At 42.3% G+C, this 23,909-nt stretch overlaps 1 protein-coding gene across 3 annotated transcripts; it reads right to left on the reverse strand.

Annotated features, from left to right (window-relative positions):
• Positions 1–206: 206 nt before the first annotated feature.
• C1H3orf38 (chromosome 1 C3orf38 homolog) lies at positions 207–14,619 on the reverse strand. Of its 3 annotated transcripts, none has more exons than XM_073305657.1 (4): positions 14,334–14,619; positions 10,429–10,649; positions 5,715–5,801; positions 207–4,235 (listed from the first exon to the last, which is right to left on the reverse strand). In XM_073305657.1, exons 1-4 carry the CDS (start codon positions 14,590–14,592, stop codon positions 3,630–3,632), a joined length of 1,173 nt encoding a protein of 390 aa, XP_073161758.1. In that variant the 5' UTR covers positions 14,593–14,619; the 3' UTR covers positions 207–3,629. The 3 variants fall into 3 exon arrangements, with proteins under 3 accessions (XP_073161758.1, XP_073161768.1, XP_073161779.1); XM_073305667.1 differs by having other exon boundaries at positions 5,715–5,756; positions 14,334–14,618; XM_073305678.1 differs by lacking the exon at positions 5,715–5,801 and having other exon boundaries at positions 14,334–14,611.
• Between the last annotated feature and the right edge of the window lie 9,290 nt (positions 14,620–23,909).

Genomic DNA, 23,909 nt, shown 5'->3' on the forward strand with positions numbered 1-23,909 from the left:
GCTCCCAGCTACTTGTAAGCCAATGACACTCGCCAATATCTCCGGTCCCAGACCCAACCCTAGGAACCTCCCTCTTGCGGTGTCCAGTTATGCCCGCTGGATGCTTCAAGCTTATATAAATTCGTCAATTTAACAAAGAAATTGATATGTACCGGGCTTGTCCTCCCAAGGGGAGTCTCTGACACATTGTAAAACACATGCACTGCTTCAGGGAGAACAAACAAACAGATTTATTAACTATAAAGGTAGATTTTAAGTGATTATAAGTCAAAGCATAGGAAGTCAGATTTGGTCAAATGAAATAAAAACAAAACGCATTCTAAGTTGATCTTAACACTTTCAATGTCCTTAAAAACTTAGATGCTTCTCACCCCAGGCTGGCTGGTTACTTTTCAGTCAGGCTCTCCCCTTTGATCAGTGTTTCAGTTGCTTGGTGGTGGTGGCGGTGGCTGTAGATGTAGGTAGGAGAGAGAGAGCATGGCAAAATGTCTCTCCCTTTTATCATGTCATTTCTTTCCCTGAATGGCTCATTTCTCCCCCCCAAGTCAGGTAGGCATTACCTCATCACAGTCCCAAGCTGCCCAAAGGAAGGGGGTGACTCCCTTGAGGGTCTAACAGATTCGTTTGTTGCTACCTAAGCCAGTGTCCATTGTTCCTGTGAGGCTGGTCTGGTCTGTCCCATCCATGCCCTGACAAGGTGTGAACTGCCTCTCTGTTCTTGGAGAGTTTTTGCATGGGCTTGCTTTAAGCCACGAGGACACATTATCAGCCTCATAACTATGTACAAGAAATTATAATTATAACCTATAACCTTACTATACTATTACTGTAACAAGTACTATAACCGCACTATAGCAACCATGCTCGGTGCCTTGTAAGCCTTCCGAACGACACCCAACATGACACACTTTGCAATGGATACCACACAATCATTTTGTAAAGATGAACATGGGGGGGTGTGGGGTGTTCCTCCGAGGTACAGAGCATCACACCTCCCCTCTTAGTTTACTGCAAGAGAGTTAGTCACCGTTAGTTTGTTATCATTCTCTTGGCATCCAGCAGTTAAGGCCCTGAGGCAGTGTGCCTCAGTTTCTCCATTCTCACACAGCAAACTGGGTTTTCTTTTTTTTTATAGTTTCTCTGCTGTGATAAGCTTTAAACCTGTTTACAGGTATTAATTGAAAAGTAGCATCATCATAAGGTTTAACATCAGTAACAAAATTCTTATCCCAAAATTTAACATTAATACCAAAATTTTTATCTCAGCTGTGCGTTTACAAGTATCTTTATGATACCATGCCCTCTGTTCAGATATTTTAATTTGAGGCTAGTTTGTTCATTACCCATGGTGTCCTTTGACTCTCTCCCATGTAATCCGTCACTGACTTTTCCTTCCGCAAAAAGGTAGTTAGCAAAGCTGAAACTAACAGCAGACAGACATATACAGAAAGAACTGAAGGTAACCACTCCCCCCTCAAGTTTGTATGGTAGTGTTGCTCTCTGCTTTCCCCATTCTCTCTTCCTGGGAAAGTCTTAGACACCTGAAAGGGAGCACAAAATGCTTACAATGTTATGTAATGGAAGAGAGTTCTGTACATGCTTGTTGACACAAATACAATTGTACAACATGAATACAGATGTTCTGTTTGGCTGTATTCCTCTCTTCTGAAGTTGTTTGTGCACTTTCTGTCGATGTGAGTGAAGTGAGTTCATAAAGCATAAACACTGGTATAATTTTAATTTAGCAAGGACAACTAGTTACATTTTGAATGTAATGTTCATAAAGTCATGTTCATATTAGTGCATGTTTAGAAATACTATGCATTTTAGTAAGAAGGGAAAGCACAGTACACTTCTACAGGAGACCAAATATTTGCTTTAATTAATATTCAGTGAGGTAGTATCGCTACATAATCAAAAGAGGCACTGTTTTTAGTCTTCGGTTTGCAGTTATTTCCTCCTCTGCACTGCAAAAGTCAAAATCACGAGCATGTAGAGACTTCCCCCACTCCCTCCCTTTTCATAGGTATGCATGGCTACCAATCAACTTGAATCTAGTAGAATACACGTGTGCAAGCAAAGGGAAGTGCTTCACAGGAATTTCAGAATGAAAGCTACTTTTTCTTATTAGAAATTAGGAGCTGAGAAAGCCCTCATCTCAACAGTTCACTAGGAAACAATGTTTCAAACATTGTCCTTCACTCAGTATATAATCACATTCTTTTTAAACAAATCCTGTTGTTGTTGTTAAAGGGACAACTAGAAATCAGTTGGTTCACAAAAGTGAGTTCGAGAGTAGTTTTTTCAGCGCCACACTTGCCTCGTGTCTTCCTGCTACTTATTACTAGTTTTAACCACATTTAAGCATTTCTTTAAAGTGCATACTTCTCTCCCACGTTGTGTGAAAGACCACACAAATAGGAAATAATTATTGGAGAAATAATGAAATTGAGTAGACAAACAACTGTCAAATACTCGAAGCAAGTAAACAGAAAAGATTTTACGTGATCTTTTGTGTTACTTTTAAACACATTAAGAAAACAGAGAAGTGTAGTTATTGAAGTTACCTGAATTCCCTTTAACCTCTGAATTGCTATTACTTGTGGCAATGGAAGAGCGAGCTTATCTGGAAAATCTACTTCTTGTTCCAGCTTCCTTGTTTTAAAAAGCTGACATATCCAGTTTAATAAGTCTGCAGTAATTGGATACAATTCTTGATTCTGAGAGAACGTACAGGAACCACCACATGTAAGCTATTACATTAATCTCTCCTGTAAGTTATATACAAAACAAATACCCAATCAAAGCATCTGGCTTTATAGGAAGCTTAAATTGACTAAATTCCAATGTTAACTCCTTGATCCCACAGAGAGTCAGAGCAAGAAATGGATGCAATGGCAACCATTTAATTTTGGGAGCAGGGGTTTTTTTTATTGCAGAGGTGAGGTAAATGCTACTGGAAAATGAAAAATAAATGACAACTATTGATTCAGAACAGGAAAAACATTGCAAGCAGCAGGGCTAGCTTCCCCACATCATCTTATTAAGTTCTCTCTATTTTTTAGTGAAGGAATCAACTTTAGGACAAAGAGAAAAAATCTCTTCATGCATTCAGTGCTTGACTTCTCTCCTGAAACTACCAACAAGGCTGCCAGTTTTGTGAGGGTTATTGGCCCATTAAGAAATTAGACCAAGAATCCTAATGCACTTTTAAGCGGCCACTTGAAGGCAATGACTTTCCAACATAGTTGGGGTCCAACTTTAACTAGTGGCCTCGGGAGAAGCCCCATATGCTGTAATAAGTCCCTGTGGCGTCCAGTTCCTCATAATTATCACAACCCACATTCCAATACAGCCACATTTTTTGTAAGTGAGGAACACATCAAATAGAAAGAAAAATAAAGTTACTTCATTTCTAAACATGTGTTGTGCAGTTAACTTTCTCAATTACATGTTAGTATGGAAGATGGGTACCCAAAAGCAGTGGAGCTTTTTAAGTGTATTTCACTCAGTACTTTGGCATGTCATCAACTTAGCAAACCTGACTAAAGAAACAGACATCACCACAAGTCTGAAGTCATTTAAACATTCAAATATGCACAACTGCTGTATTGTTTTTCAAACAATCGTTATTCCCCCAATTCTGTACGCACATTGCTCAGAATTTGAGGTTCAAGCAAGCTCAGTTCTTTCCCATCGTATAGCTCTCGCAGTTCGTTCGATTCATATTTTATGGACGGCTTTTGCACTTGTGTCCCAGGCTCCAGAGCATTTTCTCCAACTATTTTAAGATTCACTAATTTTATTTTCCAGGTATTCTCTCTAACTGGACAGCGGATGAGTCCAAAGATTTGTTCAAAGATGCCCAAGCAAATGTTGCCTCTATGTACTGTGCCAGCTACTGCCACCACTACTAACCCATGTGGAGAAATTACACACTTCAGTCCACCAGCACCCAAGTTGGGGTTCAGTAAGAGATACTCTTCTTTCACCAGTGAGAGTAAACGGAGGCTCACCAATTCTGCACCAACGTATTCTTCCATGTTTTTTTCTAACGTGTTGTAACAAAATTTCAGTTTGACATCCTCCCAGAAATGCTGTGGTCCCCACTGTTCTTTGGATTGTCTCCCCAAAGGATGCTGAGAGTTGAGAAGTTCAAAGAACCACTGACAGAATTCTCTTCCTAGTCTGTGCCAATCATTCTCTTCCTGTTGTTTTTGTCTCTGTTCATAGCTCTGTAATCAAAAAAAAAAAAAGATTCGCTTATTTTTCTTAGAAGAATTTAGCAGCCGTTAATACAGAAGCTTGGTACTTACTATACACAAGTCTTTAATACAGCTCAAAAAATTAGATGTGCTAAAATTTTATTTTCTATTTTGCACATTCCTGAGTTTTTCAGACAGAATGCTTGAGAAGGAATAAAGCAAGGAAGTCCAACCTAAACCTCTATTCTTAAATAATGAAGATTCTGCGTGCTTGTCCATAGTTGGTGCCCAGAAACCTCTTCAATAGTCACTTTAGAAATACTTGAAGTAGTTACTCTTAAGAGAAATGAGAAAGGTACTTAAAATTGGTTTGAGGAATAAGCTCAACAACTCTGGATGAAATCCTAGCTCAATTTAAGTCAATGGCAGTTCTGACACTTACTTCAATGGGGCCAACATTTTTCACACAGTTTCTAAAGAGTATGATTTAGTCTTGCTGTGTAAAAAGGAGTTGTCTGTACAAGTAAATTCTAGCTAAGATTTACACTTAAAACCTAAGATTATGGCAATACCTTGTCAAACCAAGATAAAATACAGAACCAAATGGCTTACAATACATATCCTCAATAAACAAATATCCCCATTTACTTGGGAGCAATGGTAGCAGTTCTCATACTAAAGGTGGCCACAGTAATTAACTCTACCCTCAATGTCTCCCTTTATTGTATTTGTCTTTGACAGATACTAGCAAGCTACCTTTATGCTTTGGACCATCAAATGACCAGATGGACACAACCAGTCCTGATCAGTATCAGCCATTTTTTAAGTGTGTCCTTGATGCAACATTTGAAGCTGCTGGAGTATCTCAGAACCTACCTGATATTTCAACCCGAGGTAGTAGAAGATGCTAACAAAAAGAAAATCTAACCCAGGAAGAACTGGATAGTTTAGGATTATTGGGAGATAAAACTTTTCACCTCTAGATTACCTACTTGATCCTAGATCGATTTTATTAGTGACAGAAAGTCAATACCACCGGAAAGCTGTCTGGTCACCTATGTGAAGGGAGTCTGATCTTCACCATGTTTCTAATAGAAAAGTGTCCAAATCACAGTCTCCCAGGGTATCATAACTGCACCCTTTCATCAGCTCTAAGACTACTGGAAAAAATATTTTAAAATAGTAACCCAAAACAAACACTGGCAGCATGAAAGAATACAAAAAATAGTCTGAAGCGATCAACACAGCTCCTCACACAAAACTAAATTTAATTTGTTTAAAAAATGTCAAGGCAGCATGCTCCAACAGAGGACGGTATTAAAACTAGGTTCTCCGCTAATTCACTGTGTATCTTGGGCAAGTCACTCAACTTCTGTATCCCTGGTTTCCCGGTTTTTACAGGTGGGAAATTAAACTTACCTGCCTTTGCAAAGCATTTCTAAGATATACAGAGGAGGAACCTATGTAACTGCTAAGTATTAGAAACAAATGGACTAAACCAATACTAACCTGAAGGGTTATTTCCTTGAAGCAGCCCGGCGAGGCTGCAGTCTGTCCTGCAAATGTAGCGGAGAATGATGGAGATGAAAGCAGAAACTAAGTTGTTATACGTAGCCAGTAGCAAGGGGAAGATCTCGTTGAGGATAGAATAGGGATAAATTGCAATACATTTAATAAAATGAAACCAAGAATAGCAACTGTTAAGAAAGGTATTGGGGGACAATGAAAATTGGAACTTTAAGTGTTTTATAGCTGTGTATGTTATCATGTACAGAGGAGGAAGAAATATGAAGACTTAAATATTTGGGAAATAAGTTGTTATATTTTAAGTACAGACTGGCGGGTTACTTTTAAAGATAGGTTTGGCTGATAATGGGGTTCAGAAAAGGAAGTTTTCTGTCATCTAGAGGAAAAATACTTTCCCAGATAAAGGAAGAGTGAATTCATGCAAGTCAGGGATCCGTACAGAGGAGCACTAGACAGTTATCCATTTGTCGCCCAGGTAGGCACATCTCTCGAACCAACTTTGTTCTTAAGGACATATCCTTTGCTTTCTCTTACAATACAGGCTGGTTTCTTCACTGAATATTTTATGACTGAAACTTTGTGACGAAAAGATCCTTAATTTTCCATTAAGTTCTAGCCTACTAATGCCAAGCCCCACGTTACGAACAGGAATTAGATCTATAGGATGAACTGCTCATTTTTTCGTTTGCATTTGTTGAGTGAGATACCAACAATGCACATCTACATCTTTTGGTACTTGCCAATTAACAGCATTCCTTAAAAGCAGATCAAGTCAGAAGCAAGTTCAACAAAGCTACTGTGAAGGTCGTGATCATTATCTTCCGGAATCAAAGTTCGGATAATAACTTCTGTGTTTGAATTTCATATTTTAGATTAAATATATACTCCAGAGTTATGATGCCATGACTTCTCACCCCCACTCCTGCCGCAAGGGGTAAGTGGAAGGAGAAGCCTGACCATAAAGCACAGCTGAATTTCCCATTCTTTCTGCGTTTCTCTGAATGAGTATTTAACTCACTTTACTTTTACTGTATCTAATTTCCAGTCATGTATCCTTCACTGTCTTAAATATTGCAAGTTGTTTTCACTCTTGCTGCTTTATAGAAAGCAGTCAAAACAGAGTCACAATAACACAAGCCTTACAGTATGGTACATTATTGAGACAACAGAAGAACTAGGTTCCTTAGCATGTCCCATCTTCTGGGTCTGTCTTTTAGATTGTAAATTCTGTGGGGGCAGCGAGTGTTGTGCACAACAGCAAGCATATTCTTGCCACTTAAACAGTAGCATATATACATGACAAATTACTTTCCCCAAGGGAACAAGTCAGCAAAATTGCACATCAGTAGCTACATAGCTCTTTGATAGTCAGATGGATGACCATTATGTCTCTGAGTCACATAACTGCTTAATAGTAATCATGGCTACCTCAAGTTAGAAACTTTACATCCAAGAATGATAAACTAGTAAAACCAACCAACCAACCAAAAATATTTTGCAAAATAAAATGAGGAGGAAGTTCAGATCACACACAAACTTGTTGATAATGAGGCATATCTAGTCACAGCATATTAAGCAGAGGTTAGAAAGAGACCTATTCGGTAGCAGGGGTAGCGCTGCCGCCAGTCCTAAAGTTTCAGAAGAGTGACAATTTTTCAACATCTGTCGTGCATTTCACTCTCCACTTTCCAGAGATACCAGAAATGGAAAGGAAGATTACTTTTTGCAAGCCAACAGCAATTGGACCATCTAACCAAATGATTTGCCATGTGACCTGTTACTTAAAAACTAAGGGCAGCAGTGCTGTTTCGGTGCTATTGTCACTTGGCAAAGTGGGAGAAGAGCAGCTTAAAAAAAAAAAAGAGAGAGAGAGAAGCACAGTTTATTTTCCCAACAATTGAGACTAAACTTTCAGAACACTTCTCAGAACATTTGTGACCTTGAAGTTTATGGCGCTTCCCATGTCCATTAACTTTATGGGAGTCACATGTTCATCTTTAGACTTATCCAGACTCTGATGTACTATTTTGTCTTAATTTGTGACCTACTGATTCCACTCATTGCAATTCAAAGTCAGTTGTTGTGAGGAAGACACAACATGTTAATTATGTACTCAGACACCAATGAACAAAGGGCATTTTCTCTATCAAGATAGTTACAGAATTTCCAGATATGAGATTCCGAATTGCAAATATGAGAGGATAATTTTTTTTATTAAGTGAAGCTTTTAAACCAAGAAAAATTTCAGTTCCACTACAAACACAGGAAAACACAACCATCCTCGTGCAAGTGCTGGAGGAACCAACTAGGGGCAGAGCTCTTCTTGACCTGCTGCTCACAAACCAGGAAGAATTAGTAGGGGAAGCAAAAGTGGATGGGAACCTGGGAGGCAGTGACCATGAGATGGTCAAGTTCAGGATCTTAACACAAGGAAGAAAGGAGAGCAGCAGAATACGGACCCTGGACTTCAGAAAAGCAGACTGACTCCCTCAGGGAACTGATGGGCAGGATCCTCTGGGAGAACAGAGGGGGAAAGGAGTCCAGGAGAGCTGGCTGTACTTATTGAGGTTACAGGAACAAACCATCCCGATGTGTAGAAAGAATAGTAAATATGGCAGACGAACAGCTTGGCTTAACAGTGATATCGTTGCTGATCTTAAACACAAAAAAGAAGCTTACAAGAAGTGGAAGATTGGACAAATGACCAGGGATGAGTATAAAAATATTGCTCAGGCATGCAGGAGTGAAATCAGGAAGGCCAAATCACACTCGGAGTTGCAGCTAGCAAGAAATGTTAAGAGTAACAAGAAGGGTTTCTTCAGGTATGTTAGCAACAAGCAGCAAGTCAAGGAAAGTGTGGGCCCCTTACTGAATGAGGGAGGCACCCTAGTGACAGGGGATGTAGGAAAAGCTAATGTACTTAATGCTTTTTTTGCTTCTGTCTTCACGAACAAGGTCAGCTCCCAGACTACAGCACCGGGCAGCACAGCATGGGGAGGAGGCGACCAGCGCTCTGTGGAGAAAGAAGTGGTTCGGGACTATTTAGAAAAGCTGGACGAGCACAAGTCCATGGGACCAGATGCGTTGCATCCGAGAGTGCTAAAGGAGTTGGCAGATGTGATTGCAGAGCCATTGGCCGTTATCTCTGAAAACTCATGGCGATCGGGGGAGGTCCCAGACGACTGGAAAAAGGCTAATGCCCGTCTTTTAAAAAGGGAAGGAGGATGATCCTGGGAACTACAGGCCAGTCAGCCTCACCTCAGTCCCTGGAAAAATCATGGAGCAGGTCCTCAAGGAATCGATTCTGAAGCACTTAGAGGAGAGGAAAGTGATCAAGAACAGTCAGCATGGATTCACCAAGGGCAAGTCATGCCTGACTTAACTAGTTGCCTTCTATGACAAGATAACTGGCTCTGTGGATGAGGGGAAAGCAGTGGACGTGTTATTCCTTGTCTTTAGCAAAGCTTTTGATACTGTCTCCCACAGTATTCTTGCCAGCAAGTTAAAAAAGTATGGGCTGGATGAATGGACTATAAGGTGGATAGAAAGCTGGCTAGATCATCGGGCTCAATGGGTAGTGATCAATGGCTCCATGTCTAGTCGGCAGCTGGTATCAAGTGGAGTGCCCCAAGGGTCGGTCCTGGGGCCGGTTTTGTTCAGTATCTTCATTAATGATCTGGAGGATGGCGCGGACTGCACCCTCAGCAAGTTTGCAGATGACACTAAACTGGGAGGAGTGGTAGATACACTGGAGGGTAGGGATAGGATACAGAGGGACCAAGACAAATTAGAGGATTGGACCAAAAGAAATCTGATGAGGTTCAACAAGGACAAGTGCAGAGTCCTGCATTTAGAACGGAAGAATCCCACACACCGCAACAGACTAGGGATTGAATGGCTAGGCAGCAGTTCTGCAGAAAAGGACGTAGGGATTACAGCAGACAAGAAGCTGGATATGAGTCAACAGCATGCCCTTGTTGCCAAGAAGGCTAACGGCATTTTGGGCTGTATAAGTAGGGGCATTGCCAGCAGATCGAGGGACGTGATCGTTCCCCTCTATTCGACATTGGTGAGGCCTCATCTGGAGTACAGTGTCCAGTTTTGGGCCCCACACTACAAGAAGGATGTGGAGAAATTGGAAAGCATCCAGCGGAGGGCAACAAAAATGATTAGGGGACTGGAACACATGAGTTATGAGGAGAAGCTGAGGGAACTGGGATTGTTTAGTCTGCAGAAGAGAAGAATGAGGGGGGATTTGATAGCTGCTTTCAATTATCTGAAAGGGGGTTCCAAAGAGGATGGATCTAGACTGTTCTCAGTGGTAGCAGCTGACAGAATGAAGAGTAATGGTCTCAAGTTGCAGTGGGGGAGGTTTAGGTTGGATATTAGGAAAAACGTTTTCACTACGAGGGTGGTGAAGCACTGGAATGAGTTACCTAGGGAGCTGGTGGAATCTCCTTCCTTTGAGGTTTTTAAGGTCAGGCTTGACAAAGCCCTGGCTGGGATGATTTAGTTGGGGATTGGTCCTACTTTGAGCAGGGGGTTGGACTAGATGACCTCCTGAGGTTCCTTCCAACTCTGATATTCTATGATTCTATTATCTCAGTTTGGCTGAGAAAAAAATGTCAGTGAACTTACAAACAATAGTTGTTCCACATAGGCAATATTCTTAGGTCTTTCAGAACGTAAAGCTCACCTGTTTATTCGGATTAATATCCTCTCTCTCTGCAACACGATCTGTCAGCTGCCCACTCCAGTATTGCTTTGCATGATGAATGAGCTGGTGTTTTTCAGAACAAGGTGGCACCACAACTCCTTCTTTTGCCAGGTATTTAAAAATTATTTCTCGATAGACTTTTCTTCGTTTCAAGAGTTCTTCTACACTTTGACTGTAAACTAAAATTGCATGAATGGCTTCTGGAAATAAAGAAAGTTAAGTCAGCAACTGCTTCTCTCATTAGAAAATGAATCTGTTGATTTTCTGACTAAAGTAAAAATTTCAACTTGAACATTTTTCTCAGTGATGACCAGTATCAAACTCATGCACATATCATTGAAAGACATTCAGCAAGCCATATGCAAAAGCCTGAAATGTATCTGTTGCCTCAATGGCCTAACAGAAACCGATCCTTGAATCAGAACTAACTGGCTGAAACTAGAGCTGAACAGTTTGTTTGGGGGCCGAATTGAAGATCCCCAAAAAAATCAGTTGAGTTCAAACCTAAACTAATTTTTTTAAAAACTTTCCTCACCAAAAAGAAAACCTAAAATATATATATATTAATTTTGGATTAAACAACATATTTTTGTACTCAAAAGGATTTCCCCTCCCCACCCAGTTTTTGGGTGTTTACCACCATTTTGTCTGTTTTTAGTAAGTAAAGCTAAATTCCTAAATGAAACATTTTAAAACAAAACATCAAAACATTGTTTCAAAACAGTCAATACAGTTTTGATTTTTTCAAACAAATTCTCTTTTTTCCAGCCAGAACTACTCACCAAATTCCTCCCTAATATGCTAACAGTTTTGGCGCCCTGAAATTGCATTTTTGGGCAAACTATTTGCTGGAAAAATAATTCACTTGGGTCTCGATGAAATTCAAACCATGCAAAACAGAGACAAATGCTTATAGGTTGTGGAAGCAACTTGGCCGTAACAACTCCAGTGGCTCAAACTCTCTGCTTGCATACATTAATCATGTATGCAAGCAGAGGGTCTTGCTGGAGCCCCCAGTTCCTTCTGGATGTCCAGTGACTGCCAAAGGGACTTTATTTGAGCTTGTCAAAAAGGACAACCTTTTTACGATGTTTATTTTGCCACTCACAGAATGTGTTCCAAATGGACACTACACTTTCAAGTGATCTGGAAACTCTAGCTGCTGCAGGACACAGTAGCCAACTTATTTCAGGCAAAGGGAGCCCTGCACATGTTCACTGAGATGCATTAGCTAAAAACTTACTTTGGGTTAATATTTAAGTTGGCTTTGACCTAAATTATTTAGCTCTTGATACCGCAAGCTTCCTCCCCCCAAATGATACTGCAACAGCTGTGATCACTTGAATCAAATCTAAAGTCACTTCCACCATTGGTCTGACTAAACCTGGATCTGATGTCCTTCAGAACATGCTGCAAGGCTTCTTTGTGTTCCCAGGAAAGGAACAGTATAGATACAGGGTTGAAAGAGAGGAGAATTTAACAGAATCGAGGGCCTTTTATGGTCTTTCTGAACAGTTGAGTTTTTAATCAATGTATAATTATTTTACTAGCCTGGATAGATACTTTCTTCTGCGAGGTTACAGTCAGAAAAGTTTATCTTCAAGAGGGAAATCCTAATGTTCTAATGTCTGCTTGCCGTCAACGACTTCCCTATTTAGATTTTATCAATAATACATAACATTTTGGTTAACTACCAGCCAGTTCTGTAAACTCAAATTGGGATTTAAAAAGCTGTGTTCTTTCTACCTCACACATCAACAATGCAGATTTCTAGAACCAGAACTTAGGTGGTGATTCTGCCAGCAATAAACAGAACACAGTTCAGTGAGATTTGCCTTCCATAAGCCATTACAGGTGTGAAGGCTGATGAAAGTATAAATGTTTACAATGTACAATAACCAAATATTTAAGATCCAGGGGGATGCATTGTGCAATGTAGGAAGGTGCCATTTTTAATATACAATTTTTCTGACAGAAAGCACATTACGATTGGAAACCCTTATTTTTCAGGGGTTCATTGCTCAGGAAATATTACAAGCTGAAACTTGGCCTTTAAAGAAGTCAAAGTAGCCAATTCTAATTTTAGCTGATGTTACACATCAAGCACTTTAGTATTTGATTCAGAACACCTTACATTTAGGAAAAGATTGTTTAGTTAAAGTTAACTTTACTTATCCTTATTGTGTTCTATAAGTACTACAAAAATCCTTAAGTTAAAGCAAAGCAAAACAGTCACAAATAAAAATGAGTCCTCAAAAAGGAATGGAAGATAAACAAATGAGAGATACTTTGCCCTATGGGCTAGTAACTTATTTACCACCTGACTGTGCATGTTTCTTTCAACAACTGAGAGTAGAAGTTACTCATGCCAGCAGCAGTATTAACTGGTGTTTCAGTTAGTTGTAATGCAGACCTGCACCTTACCCTCCCCCCCCCCCCGCTACTTTTTTTAAAGGACATAGAACTTACATGACACACACACACTACTTCATAAAGTATGAAAAGGCATTTCACTGTCAAACATAGAAGACAGTAAGCATTGACTATCTTGGTAATTTGTTCAGAAGCCTGAGTGCCTCTCAGAAGAGCACAATCCATGATTTTACCCATTGAAAGCTGCTTTTGGTATGAACATCTCTCCTGCTTGTTTCAGAGTAGCAGTGGTGTTAGTCTGTATTCGCAAAAAGAAAAGGAGTACTTGTGGCACCTTAGAGACTAACCAATTTATCTGAGCATAAGCTTTCGTGAGCTACAGCTCACTTCCGATGTAGCTCACGAAAGCTTATGCTCAGATAAACTGGTTAGTCTCTAAGGTGCCACAAATACTCCTTCTCCTGCTTGTGTAGAGCCTAGCATAATGGAGTACTGATGCTGTTTGGATACCACCACAATACACTAATAAAAAACAGACTTAACCCACAGAAAGATCCATGGAGGAAAGAGGCTCTAAACAGGGATACAATCAAATCAAGTGTCGAGGGCTCACACATGGTGTAATTTTTGGGCTACGAAAACAGCTATGGCATTTACCTAACCAAGGAATTACGAAGTATTATTTTCTTTGAAAGCGGCAACGACTCCTGTGGCACCTTACAGACTAACAGACGTACTGGAGCACAAGCTTTCGTGGGCCGACCAAGTGGGTATTCGCCCACGAAAGCCCACGCTCCAATACGTCTGTTACTCTATTAGGTGCCAAACAGGACTCTTTGCTGCTTTTACAGATCCAGACTAACATGGCTACCCCTCCGAGATTTTCTTTGAAAAATATCAGAAATCATCAAATGGAAAAAAAAAATCTAGAAAGTCCGTTTACCCCCCCCCCCCCCCCCCCCAGTGTTTCCTATTTCAATACCGCGTCACGCTTGAGAGGCTCAGGCACCCGAGCGGCGCGATGACTTGACAGACCGGCATGAAGTCAACAGCTGGGTAACCTCGCAGGCCTCAGAGATCAACAGAGGCTTCAGCCCCGCCCCCGCCCGGTTAACAGGCGCGAGGCAGGTGACCGGCCAAAGCACGGGCCGCTCTGGGCGCTGTTCTGGGCGAACCCACAGGCCGCGGGCAGCGGCGCGTGGGGGCACAGCTCGCAGCGCGAGACTCGTACTGCGCCGGCGCCGAGGAGCCCGCGAGAGCTGAGCGGCGGCCGCAGCCCGTGACCGGCCGAGGCCTCGAAGCCCAAACCCCAAGGAGCCGCTTCAGTGGGCGGGGCGTTGGCGGCTGCGAGGGGCGGGGCACTGACCCGCCGAACCCTGCAGCGCGAGGTGCCGCGCGACCCGCCCCGCCGCTAAGGCAGGGGCCGCCTGACAAAAGGGGCGGGGCTAGCGCTAGAGCCCGCCCCTTCCTCCCCCTCAGCGGGCCCCAAGCACCGCCCCGGCCCCACCCGCCTTGTCGGCTCTGCGGCAGCACCAGGCGGTTAGTGATCGTGTCCGTCAGCGACGTCAGCTCCTCCGTCTCCAGAAGCTCCAGCAGCGCCCGGCACCCGGCCCGCTCCCGCTCGCTCAGCCCCATCGTCCGCCCAGCGGCAGCCGGCGCCGGGCTGTCGGCAGCCCCCGCCCTCCACGGCTCGCGCAACCCTGACAACCAGCCCAGCGGAAGGGACGAAGCTTCCGCAACCTGCGTGGGCGGCAGTAAACAGCCCCTCATGGGCCGCCTGGGAGCAGCAGCTAAAGGGACCCGGCTGGAAACGGGCACCTCCCGGCACTGTGGTTCCGCCCCTTTCCTAAGCCCCGCCCCTGGAGGCCGCTCGAGGCCGGCTGCGGGGGAAGGAGCTGGCTGGGGCGGGGTGTTGGTGCTTTCAGAGGGGAGGGGAGACCATGCAGACACCCCCACCCTGACCCCAAACCAGGGCAGCTTCTGATACACCCCCCCCCCCGTCGCCTCTCACCACTAGGTGAGTGAGCCTCAGCCGCTGTCTCTGCGCAGACAGTAGAGGTTTGAGGACAAAGGGCAGGTGTTACCCTGCAGCGCTAGACCGATGCTGGGCAGGGGTGGGAAGAAGCCACGCCTTGGAGTGACGTAGTTATACCGACCTAACACCCCCCCTAGACAGCCCTGGCAGCAGAAGAGCTTCTCCCATCAACATCGCTACTGGCTCTCAGGGAGATGGATTAACTACGCCAAGTGGAGAAGCTCTCCCATATGTGTAGGCGCATCTTTACTGAGGGCATGGCTACACTTGCAGTTGTAGAGCGCTGGGAGCTAAACCAGCCTTTGGAGACCGCAGCAGGGAGAACGCTGCCACGTGTTTACACTCTCAGCTGGAAGTGCACTGCTGTGGCTACATTAGCAGCACTTGCAATGCCACAAAGAGCAGTGCATTGTAGTAGCTATCCCAGCTTGCAAGTGGCTTTTCAAATGTGGGGGGGGGGGGCGGGGAAGATGACTGTGACAGGGAGTGTGTTGTGTGTATATAGAGGGAGAGAGAGTGGGTTTTGGGGGAGCTGAGAGCATGTCAGCATGCTGTCTTGTAAGTTCAGACAGCAGCAGACCCCCCCCACCTCCCTCTCACACACTCAAAGCAAGCAGCATTCCTCAGTAATGGTTCCTTTGTCCCAGAGTAGATAAGCAGCCAGCTGTCAGAAACAGAGCTTTGAAAGGGCATATCAGCATTCCTACAACAAGTTCAGAACAATGACAAGAGTGGCCACTTGATTTAAGGGGATTATGGGACATTTCCCAAGATCAGTCAGAGCACAACAATGCAACACCTTGTTCACAATGGCGCCACGGCGCTCCAGCCGGGGTGGGGGGGGGGGCGCGTAGCAAACATTATTCCACTGGCTGAGGTGGACTACCAGCAGCGCTGTAGCCGTGGAGTCAGAGTGCTCTACGTGCCTTGCCAGTGTGGACAGGTAGTGAGCTAGTGCACCTGGGGCTCCTTTATTGCGCTGTAACTCACAAGTGTAGCCAAGGGAGTAGCAGAGGCGTAGAGGTGGAGCACTGTATATGGAGACAAGCCCAAATATTCTCCTCTCAGAGCTTTTGGTTACGGGCCGAGTTCAGTTCTGCACCAAGGCAACAGGCAGGCACTCCCTGTGCCACTTCCCTGGGAAGCCAGAGGGTAGTCCAGACCCCTGCCTGACTCTCACCTCAGCCCTGCTACAGCTACCCACAAGGGCTTCATACCACGGTGGTATTTTTTTGGTCACGGGGCTAGTTGTCATGGCCCTTGGGAGGAAAGAGCCACCTAATAATTGTAGGCTTTAAGGTGGCACAGTGCAACCTCTCTCTCACTTGTTGGGCTTACTAATTCTTGGTCACATGACCAGGGTCTAACTGATCACCATGCGTAGGATCGGGAAGGAATTTTCTCCAGGCCAGATTGGCAGTGAAGGGGGGGGGAAGGAAGAGAAGAGAGAGGGGTTGCCTTTCTCTGCACTATAGGTCACTTGACAGAATTTAATCATTTTCTTGCCCTTGCAGGGGCCTTGGGCAGTGGTGCTTCTCGGTCCCTACCTGTTGCACAGAATAGTTTAGTCTCCTGGGGGTTGTACTACTTCTGTGTTCTAATTTCAGATGTTGGGTTAGTGTGCAGATGTTGGTGGCCTCTAACAGATAGAAAGTCAAACTTGCTGATCATGTGATCTCTTGGGGCCTTAACCTCTATGCATCGAGGTCGCTTTGGACCTAACCTTGATTTCAAGCATCTCCTTTCAGGTATAGGCTCCATACCCCATTACCAATCCCTGGCAATAATGCATCTTCCTAATAAACTAAATTTTTAATCATTCAAATGGTCTAATGTTTAATAATGATCATTAAGAGAGCACCTTCAATCCAAATCTATTCCACAATATTTTCCCTACGCATTTGTTCAATTATATATACACACACAGGAATCACTTCTTTAATAACTGAAATTCAAGTCTCTGAGTAGAAATTGATAAACTGGTAAAATAGGAATAGATTGTATCTTAATGTCACCTTTTCAGCACCAATGAAAACCATATGCAATGGTTTTGCTAGTTTAACCCAGTCTGATGATGGACAACGTAACTATACTAACTCACCAACTCCTGTTTAATTACTTCAATTACCCTCTTTTTTGCCTCTCAGACATCCATGTTGCCTTTTCCATTGTATACAAAATGCTATTATCTTCCTTCCTCTCATTTCAATATATCACATTCATGTACCTCAGTATGCCACACTACCAAACGAGTTAATTTATTAAAACAATTAGAGATCATTGGATGAGTTGCAAAGTACTATGTATTATTATCTGAGGAGGTTGCCTTTTGACTACTACAGAAGTTGGGCAGTATGTGCCAAAAGCAGGAACAGTGGTTCTAACCAGGTAGTGCAGTCATCCAGGGCAGAACCAAAACAGAAATATAGCTCTATGAATAAACTGATTATCTGGTCATTATGGGAAGAGCACTCAATCTTCTATAGTTTAAGTTAGAACGTCCTTCCTGCTAAAGGATGAATTGCAACTCTACACTATTTAACCTAGCTTATTAGTGCATGTTGCTCTTCAGATGCTTTGGAGAGTGTTTGTAGATTGTACTGTATGTTTATATTCTGATGACCAGCCCTTGACACAAACAAGAATTATATACAAGATGATGGTTGGGGAAAAAAAAAAAAAAAGAGGTTTGAGTAAAGAAATTCCAGAAATTGATGTTATGGTTATAACTTGTTAATATTGCACATGAACTATGTTGCATAGTACAGGTTAAATTATAGACATATGGTTATAATTCTATAGCTAATTTATAATAATATAATATATAATAATATAGCCTTTCCAGCTAAATTTTGCAATCTCCTGCTACTTTATTTACTAAAAAAAAATCCTTTCCATCTTAAACTTCACATGTGTGGGCTCTACCAAGAGAATTTTGTAAGTAATTTGGGGGTTATCTAGATGAGGTATTGAGTTATGGGACCCTTCAACAAGTAAAGTGTACTTAACTGTTTTGTAAAACAAAGAGGTAAAATTTAAAATGAGTTTTATTCATTAGTCATGTATGAGATCTAGTTCTCATGACGTCGGGCACAAAATTTGAGAATAAGTATTTTGAGCATTGACCACCCATCAGATAATGGAAGGTTTTATAAGGTTTTTACATTTTGACACTGTGCTAATAGAGTTTGTAAAGTGTTCTGGCACTGGCTGAAATGCTCATGTTAAAAAGAAGTTACAAACTCTGTCACAGACCATGTGTGTTTCAGTGACTGTCCTCTCTTACATTTTAGTGATTACAACAGTTGCTTTCAAACTTTGTTTCTGGGGATCCAGTTGAAGAAAATTGTTGATGCCCATGACCCAGTGGAGCTGGGATGAGGGGTTTGGGAGGGGCTCAGGGCCGGGGTTCACGGTGTGGGAGGGGGCTCTGTGTTGGGGTGCTGGCTCTGGGGTGGGGACAGGGATGAGGGGTTTGGGATGCAGGAGGGGCTCTGGGTTGGGGTGCAGGAGGGGGTCAGGGCTCTGGGCTGGGGATGAGGGCTTTGGGGTGCAGGAAGGGCTTCAGGTTTGGGGGGCAGCTCAGGGTTGGAGCTGGGTGTCAGGGCTCTGGGCTGGGGCAGGTGATGAGGGGTCTGGGGTGCATGAGGGGGGTTCCAGGTTGGGGGGGACGCTCAGGGGGTGGGGCAGAAGATTGGGATGCAGACTTACCTCTGACAGCTCCTGGTCAGCAGCACAGCCTGGGTGCCGAGGCAGACTTCCCGCCTATCCTGGCACCGTGGACCATGCTGCACCCCAGAAGCAGCCAGCAGCAGGTCCAGCTCCTAAACAGAGGCATGCAAGTGGCTCCACGCAGCTCTCACCTGCAGGCACCACCCCACTCCCAGCTCCCATTGGCCAGTTCCAGGCCAATGGGAGTGCGGAGCTGGTGCTTGGGGCGGGGGCAGCGCATGGAGCCAGAGGGCTCCCCTGCCTAGAAGCTGGACCCACTCCTGGCCGCTTCCAGGGTGCAAGGCGGTGTTGGAGCAGATAGGCATTAGCCTGCCTTAGCTGCGCAGCACCGCCAATGGGACTTTTAACATCCCAGTCAGCGGTGCTGACCAAAGCCGCTACGGTCTCTGGGCATACATACTCTGAGCAAGGTGACCCACTGCCTTACATGCTGCCACCCAGTACTAGGTCGCGACCTGAACTTTGAAAAACACTGATTTACACAACCTTTCACAATTCTAGCAAAATACTTTAAGAAGTCAGTCTATGCAGTTTCCAGAAATGTTTTTAATTACTTTCTAAAAAAAACCTAAGAAATTCTCAGAAGTTGCATTGACGTAGAGCTGAGAATTTCCACTACAAACTGTACCGAATAAAGTTATTACAAAAAACAAGCAATTGGTAACTTGGAAATTAGTAATTAAGATTGCACAGCCAAACTTTGTGTAAGAACATAATATAATCTGTATAGCTCCTCCCATGTTCAAAGCACATACATTAACTACTCTTCAAAGCCTTGTGAAGTAGGCATTGTTGAAGCATGAAGGCAAAACTGGCAGAGAAGTTAAGGGATGGCCCTAGGCCACAGAGGGAGTCTATCAGAGGCCGAATAAGAACTTGAACTCCTGATTCCCAGTCCTGTGTTCATATCAGCAGATTAACATCCCTCTCTATGTAAGGTAGATTTGTTTACACCTGTCCATAAACCATTCGTCTTACTCAAGGTGTCTGTTATAAGCCACACTCCCTCCCTGTCAAGTTACCTGTTTCCCTGTGCCCTCTCTTCCCTGTGGACCTAAGCCCCTTTCTATCCCTTTTTGGATAGCAGTAGCTGTCTTCGCCAATAGCTACCATATGAGGAGATAAGTCAATGACTGGGAGATTGAGGAGGCTGCCAACTAGTTTCCTCTTCCTGTGGGATCAGGAGAATCAAAGTCTTCCTGCATTGGGTAATTGGGATGTGCACAGGGATTTGCCAGCTTTGTCCAACGTCTACTGTTTCTGCTCTGATTAGGCTGCAACACAGGGGAACAAAGTAAATGATGCTAGTACTGGACAGCATGGGATGGATCATTTGATAATTGTCCTGTTCTGTTGATTTCCTTTGAAGCACTTGGCATTGGTCACTATGGGAAGATAGGATACTGGGCTAGACGGACCATTGATCTGACCCAATGCCAATTCTTATGTCAAATGGTGAGGAAAAAACCTTGCATTGCAGCCAGATCTTGGTTCTTTGCTTCAGTATTAGCCTCCTGTTGGGCTCCTGCTACTACTGTGGGGACAGGATTTACTAATGACTGTCCTTATGTTTTATCCTCTACCTATCTGCCATCAATCTACCTACCCGCAACAGCCAATCACCAAACGACCATAAGTGATCTACACTTTCCATACAAACCCTGAACTGCCATACTAAAAATATAATGAAGATAAAGAACTGGCACTGAGATTAGTTATCAGGATCAATACTGGAGTGACATTTTTGGCTCCAGTTGGTCCAACATTACCTTTTATTACAGTAGATAAAATACCTACCCTCCCCTTCCACATATTTGTGAGCCAGCTGAGAGACACTTGGATCTTCCAATCCTATTGCCCATTAACACACAAGCTCACCACTTCTCTCTCCATTTATCAGTATAATCCAAAAGTACCATTTCTTAGCCTACATTCTTTGATTTGATGAGGAGTCTCATTTACACATTAAAATATGCAGTCTTAAACACCCACATATTCTGATTCCAGTACCACAGTTAGCTGAATTTGGAATTTGATTTCTCAACTCAGTGCTGCCTATATTTTTTATTTTAAACTTACCTTTTTTCCTGAAAGGGAAGAGTGCGGCAAAAGGGTTAACTTCCAAGCCTTAACTGAAGACAGTTGACATAATATGAAAAAACATATTATGCATTATACTAGGCATTTCACCTAGGTCTCAATGTGCTTCACAAGTATTATCACTAGAGCTAGTCCAAACTCAGGATTTCTGTTCTACAGGAAATGACATTTTAAAATTTCCCTTCCCTTCATCCCAAATCAGAACAAAAAGTTAAATTTCCTATCAAATGAAATTTGAAAACATTTTGTTTCAACAATGTCAAAGCATTTCATTCAGATTTTTATATTATAAATTATCTTCCACAAACTGGAAATTTCAAAAAATAGTTTCAGAAATATCTAAGTGACCTTATTGAAGTACTCAGAAATGTCTCGATACTTTTTCATCAAAAATATAAACAAAATTAGTATGCTCCTGCAAAACATTTCAATGTCATCAAATCAGCATTTTTCCATGGAAAAGTGTTTCCTCTGAAAATTTTCAACAAGTTCTATCGCCTTCTTACAGAATAGGAAATGGACTCAGTAGCTTGCCAAAGTTCACACAGGAAGTCTTTTGACAGCTATTAGAAATAAATCCTAAGTCTTCTGACTCCTAGATATAGTTTAGACATAGTTATATCAGGTTATAAACAGATAATTAAATCAGTACAATCCCCTTACATGAACACAGTAATATCAATATAATGGTACTTATATTTACATGAATAAGGTATGGAGAGATAAGAACCTTTATACGCACTAAGGTCTCTATTGATTTAACTACATAGATTTCTAAACAGATTGTGTTTGTACCACTATAACACTAAGCATAGTCCTGAGTCTAGACAAGGGAATCTTCCTCTGCCTTAAACCACTCCAGGTTAAAAGCAACAGGAAGAAATCAAATTGAAAATTCTAATGCACAGAAATGCTAAATCTTAAATAAATAAATATTAAAAATATTAATGTGATAATAAAAGGCACTGCCTACCCTGAAGACTTTGTAACCTTCCATTAAGTTTTACTTAGACAAGTCAGATGTCTTCAAGTCCGCAGGGCCTGACAAAACACATCCTAGAACACTTAAGGAACTGGTTAAGGAGATCTCTGAGCCATTAGAAATTATCTTTGAGAAACCGTGGAGAATAGGAGAGATCCCAGAGGACTGGAAAAGGGCAAATATAGTAGCTATCTATAAAAAGGGGAATAAGGACAATCCAGGGAACTGTAGACCTGTAAGCTTAACTTCAGTAGCTAGAAAGATACTGGAGCAAATCATCACTTTGTGAGCACCTAGAAGATAAGGTGATAAGTAACAGTTAACATGGATCACATCAAACCACACTAATATCCTTCTTTGACAGGGTAACAAGCCTTATGGATAAGTGGGGAAGCAGAAGAAGTGATATATGTATACATTAGTAAGGCTTTTGATATTGTCTCACATGACTTTCTCATAAGCAAACTAAGGAAATATAGCATAGACAAACCTACTATAAGGGTGTGTGGGTGTGTGTGCACAACCGGTTGGAAAACTATACTAAGTAATTATTAATGGTTTACAGTTGAGCTGGAAGGGCATATCCAGCAGGATTCCACAGAGTTTTTTCCTGAGTCCTGTTCTATTCAATATCTTCATAAATGATTTGGATAATGGCAGAAAGAGGACATTTTAAAAGTTTGTAAATAATACTGAACTGGGATGGTTGCAAGCACTTTGGGGAACAGGATTAGAATTCAAAATGATCTGCCCAAACTGGAGAAACAGTCTGAAGTAAACAGAAATTCAATGAGGACAAATGCAAAGTACTCCACTTAGGAAGGAACAATCAATTGCACATATAGAAAATGGGAAATGACTGCCTAGGAAGGAGTACTGCAGAAAAGGATCTAGCAGGTATGGTGGATCTCAAACTAAATGAGTCAACAGTGTAATTCTGTTGCAAAAAGAGGAAACAACATTCTGGGATGTGTCAGCAGGTGTGTTGTAAGCAAGACAGGAGAAGAAATTCTTCCACTCTACTCAACACTGATAAAGCTTCAATTGGAGTACTGCATCCAGTTCTGGACACCACACTATGGGAAAGAGGTGGACAAACTGAAGAAAGCCCAGAGGAGAGCAACAAAAAAAGTCTATAAAACGTGACCTACAAGGAAAGATTGTTTAGTCTGGAGAAGAGAAGACTAAGGGAGGACACGATAACAGTCTTGATACATAAAAGGTTGTTATAAAGAGGAGGGTGATAAATTGTTCTCCTTATCCACAAAGGTCAGGACAAGGAGTAACGGGCTTAAATTGCAGAAAGGGAGATTTAGGTCAGACATCAGGAAAAACTAAGCTGTTGAGCACTGTAACAATTTACCTATGGAGGTTGTGGAATCTCTGTCATTGGAGGTTTTTAAGAACAGTTTAAACAAATATATCAGGAATGGTCTAGATCCTGCCTCAGTGCAGGGGACTGGACTAAATGACCTACTGAGATCCTTTTCAGTCTAACATTTCTTTGATTAGCACAAGTTGTTTGCTATATACCATGCCCAAACTTTGTTTAAATCTATACCTACTTTAAGAGTCTTTTCACTGTCAGGGCAGCATAAAGCAGCATTAGTGTAAATTAGAATCGGGTTCACAGTGTATAAAAGCAGCATTAACTCATCCACTTTGAGCACATCATCATACACATTTCACAACAACAACAAAAGCTACAGATTCAACTAGAAAGGCAGGAATAGAAAACATTACTTATGTGCAAATGAGATGACTGCTGTTGAGACCTTCATTTTTGCACTTCCATACAATTAAAACTAACTGTGCAGTCTTAAGGTTGCATTAAGAGATGGTTCTGCACAGTAATTTTATATATATATATATATATATATATATACACACACATATACATATATATAAGCACATATATATAAGTGCTCAATAATGTTTGCATTTAAATGTTTCCAGCTGGGTGTGGGTACTTACATCTAACTTTAAAAAATGAAGACTGATTCTGAATATTTTGTTGAATTCAGCAAAAAAAATTAAGACCCCATTAAAAATCAAGTGATTTCTGGTCTTTCCATACCCATAATTTTCTTGTTCTGATAAAGACACTTTTTTCGGGAGAAGATTATGCAGTGTGTTAATAAGATAGTCATCTTCCTCATGCATATCGCTCCAGCAACACTCCATCCTTGCCTTATCTCACACAGGAGCTTACGTGCATTGGTGACACAAAGTAGGAAG

This window comes from Lepidochelys kempii, chromosome 1 (assembly GCF_965140265.1).
Source record: "Lepidochelys kempii isolate rLepKem1 chromosome 1, rLepKem1.hap2, whole genome shotgun sequence".
NCBI classification, from domain to species: Eukaryota; Metazoa; Chordata; order Testudines; family Cheloniidae; genus Lepidochelys; species Lepidochelys kempii.

Excerpts from the sequence above, each read along its gene's own strand:
- C1H3orf38 (XM_073305657.1), bottom strand. The coding sequence starts at position 14,592 with ATGAGGGGCTGTTTACTGCCGCCCACGCAGGTTGCGGAAGCTTCGTCC. Across the intron at positions 10,650-14,333 it reads GCTGCCGCAGAGCCGACAAG|AAGCCATTCATGCAATTTTA; the intron begins GCGGGTGGGGCC and ends CTTTATTTCCAG. Across the intron at positions 5,802-10,428 it reads ATATTAATCCGAATAAACAG|TTTCTGCTTTCATCTCCATC; the intron begins GTGAGCTTTACG and ends ATAACAACTTAG.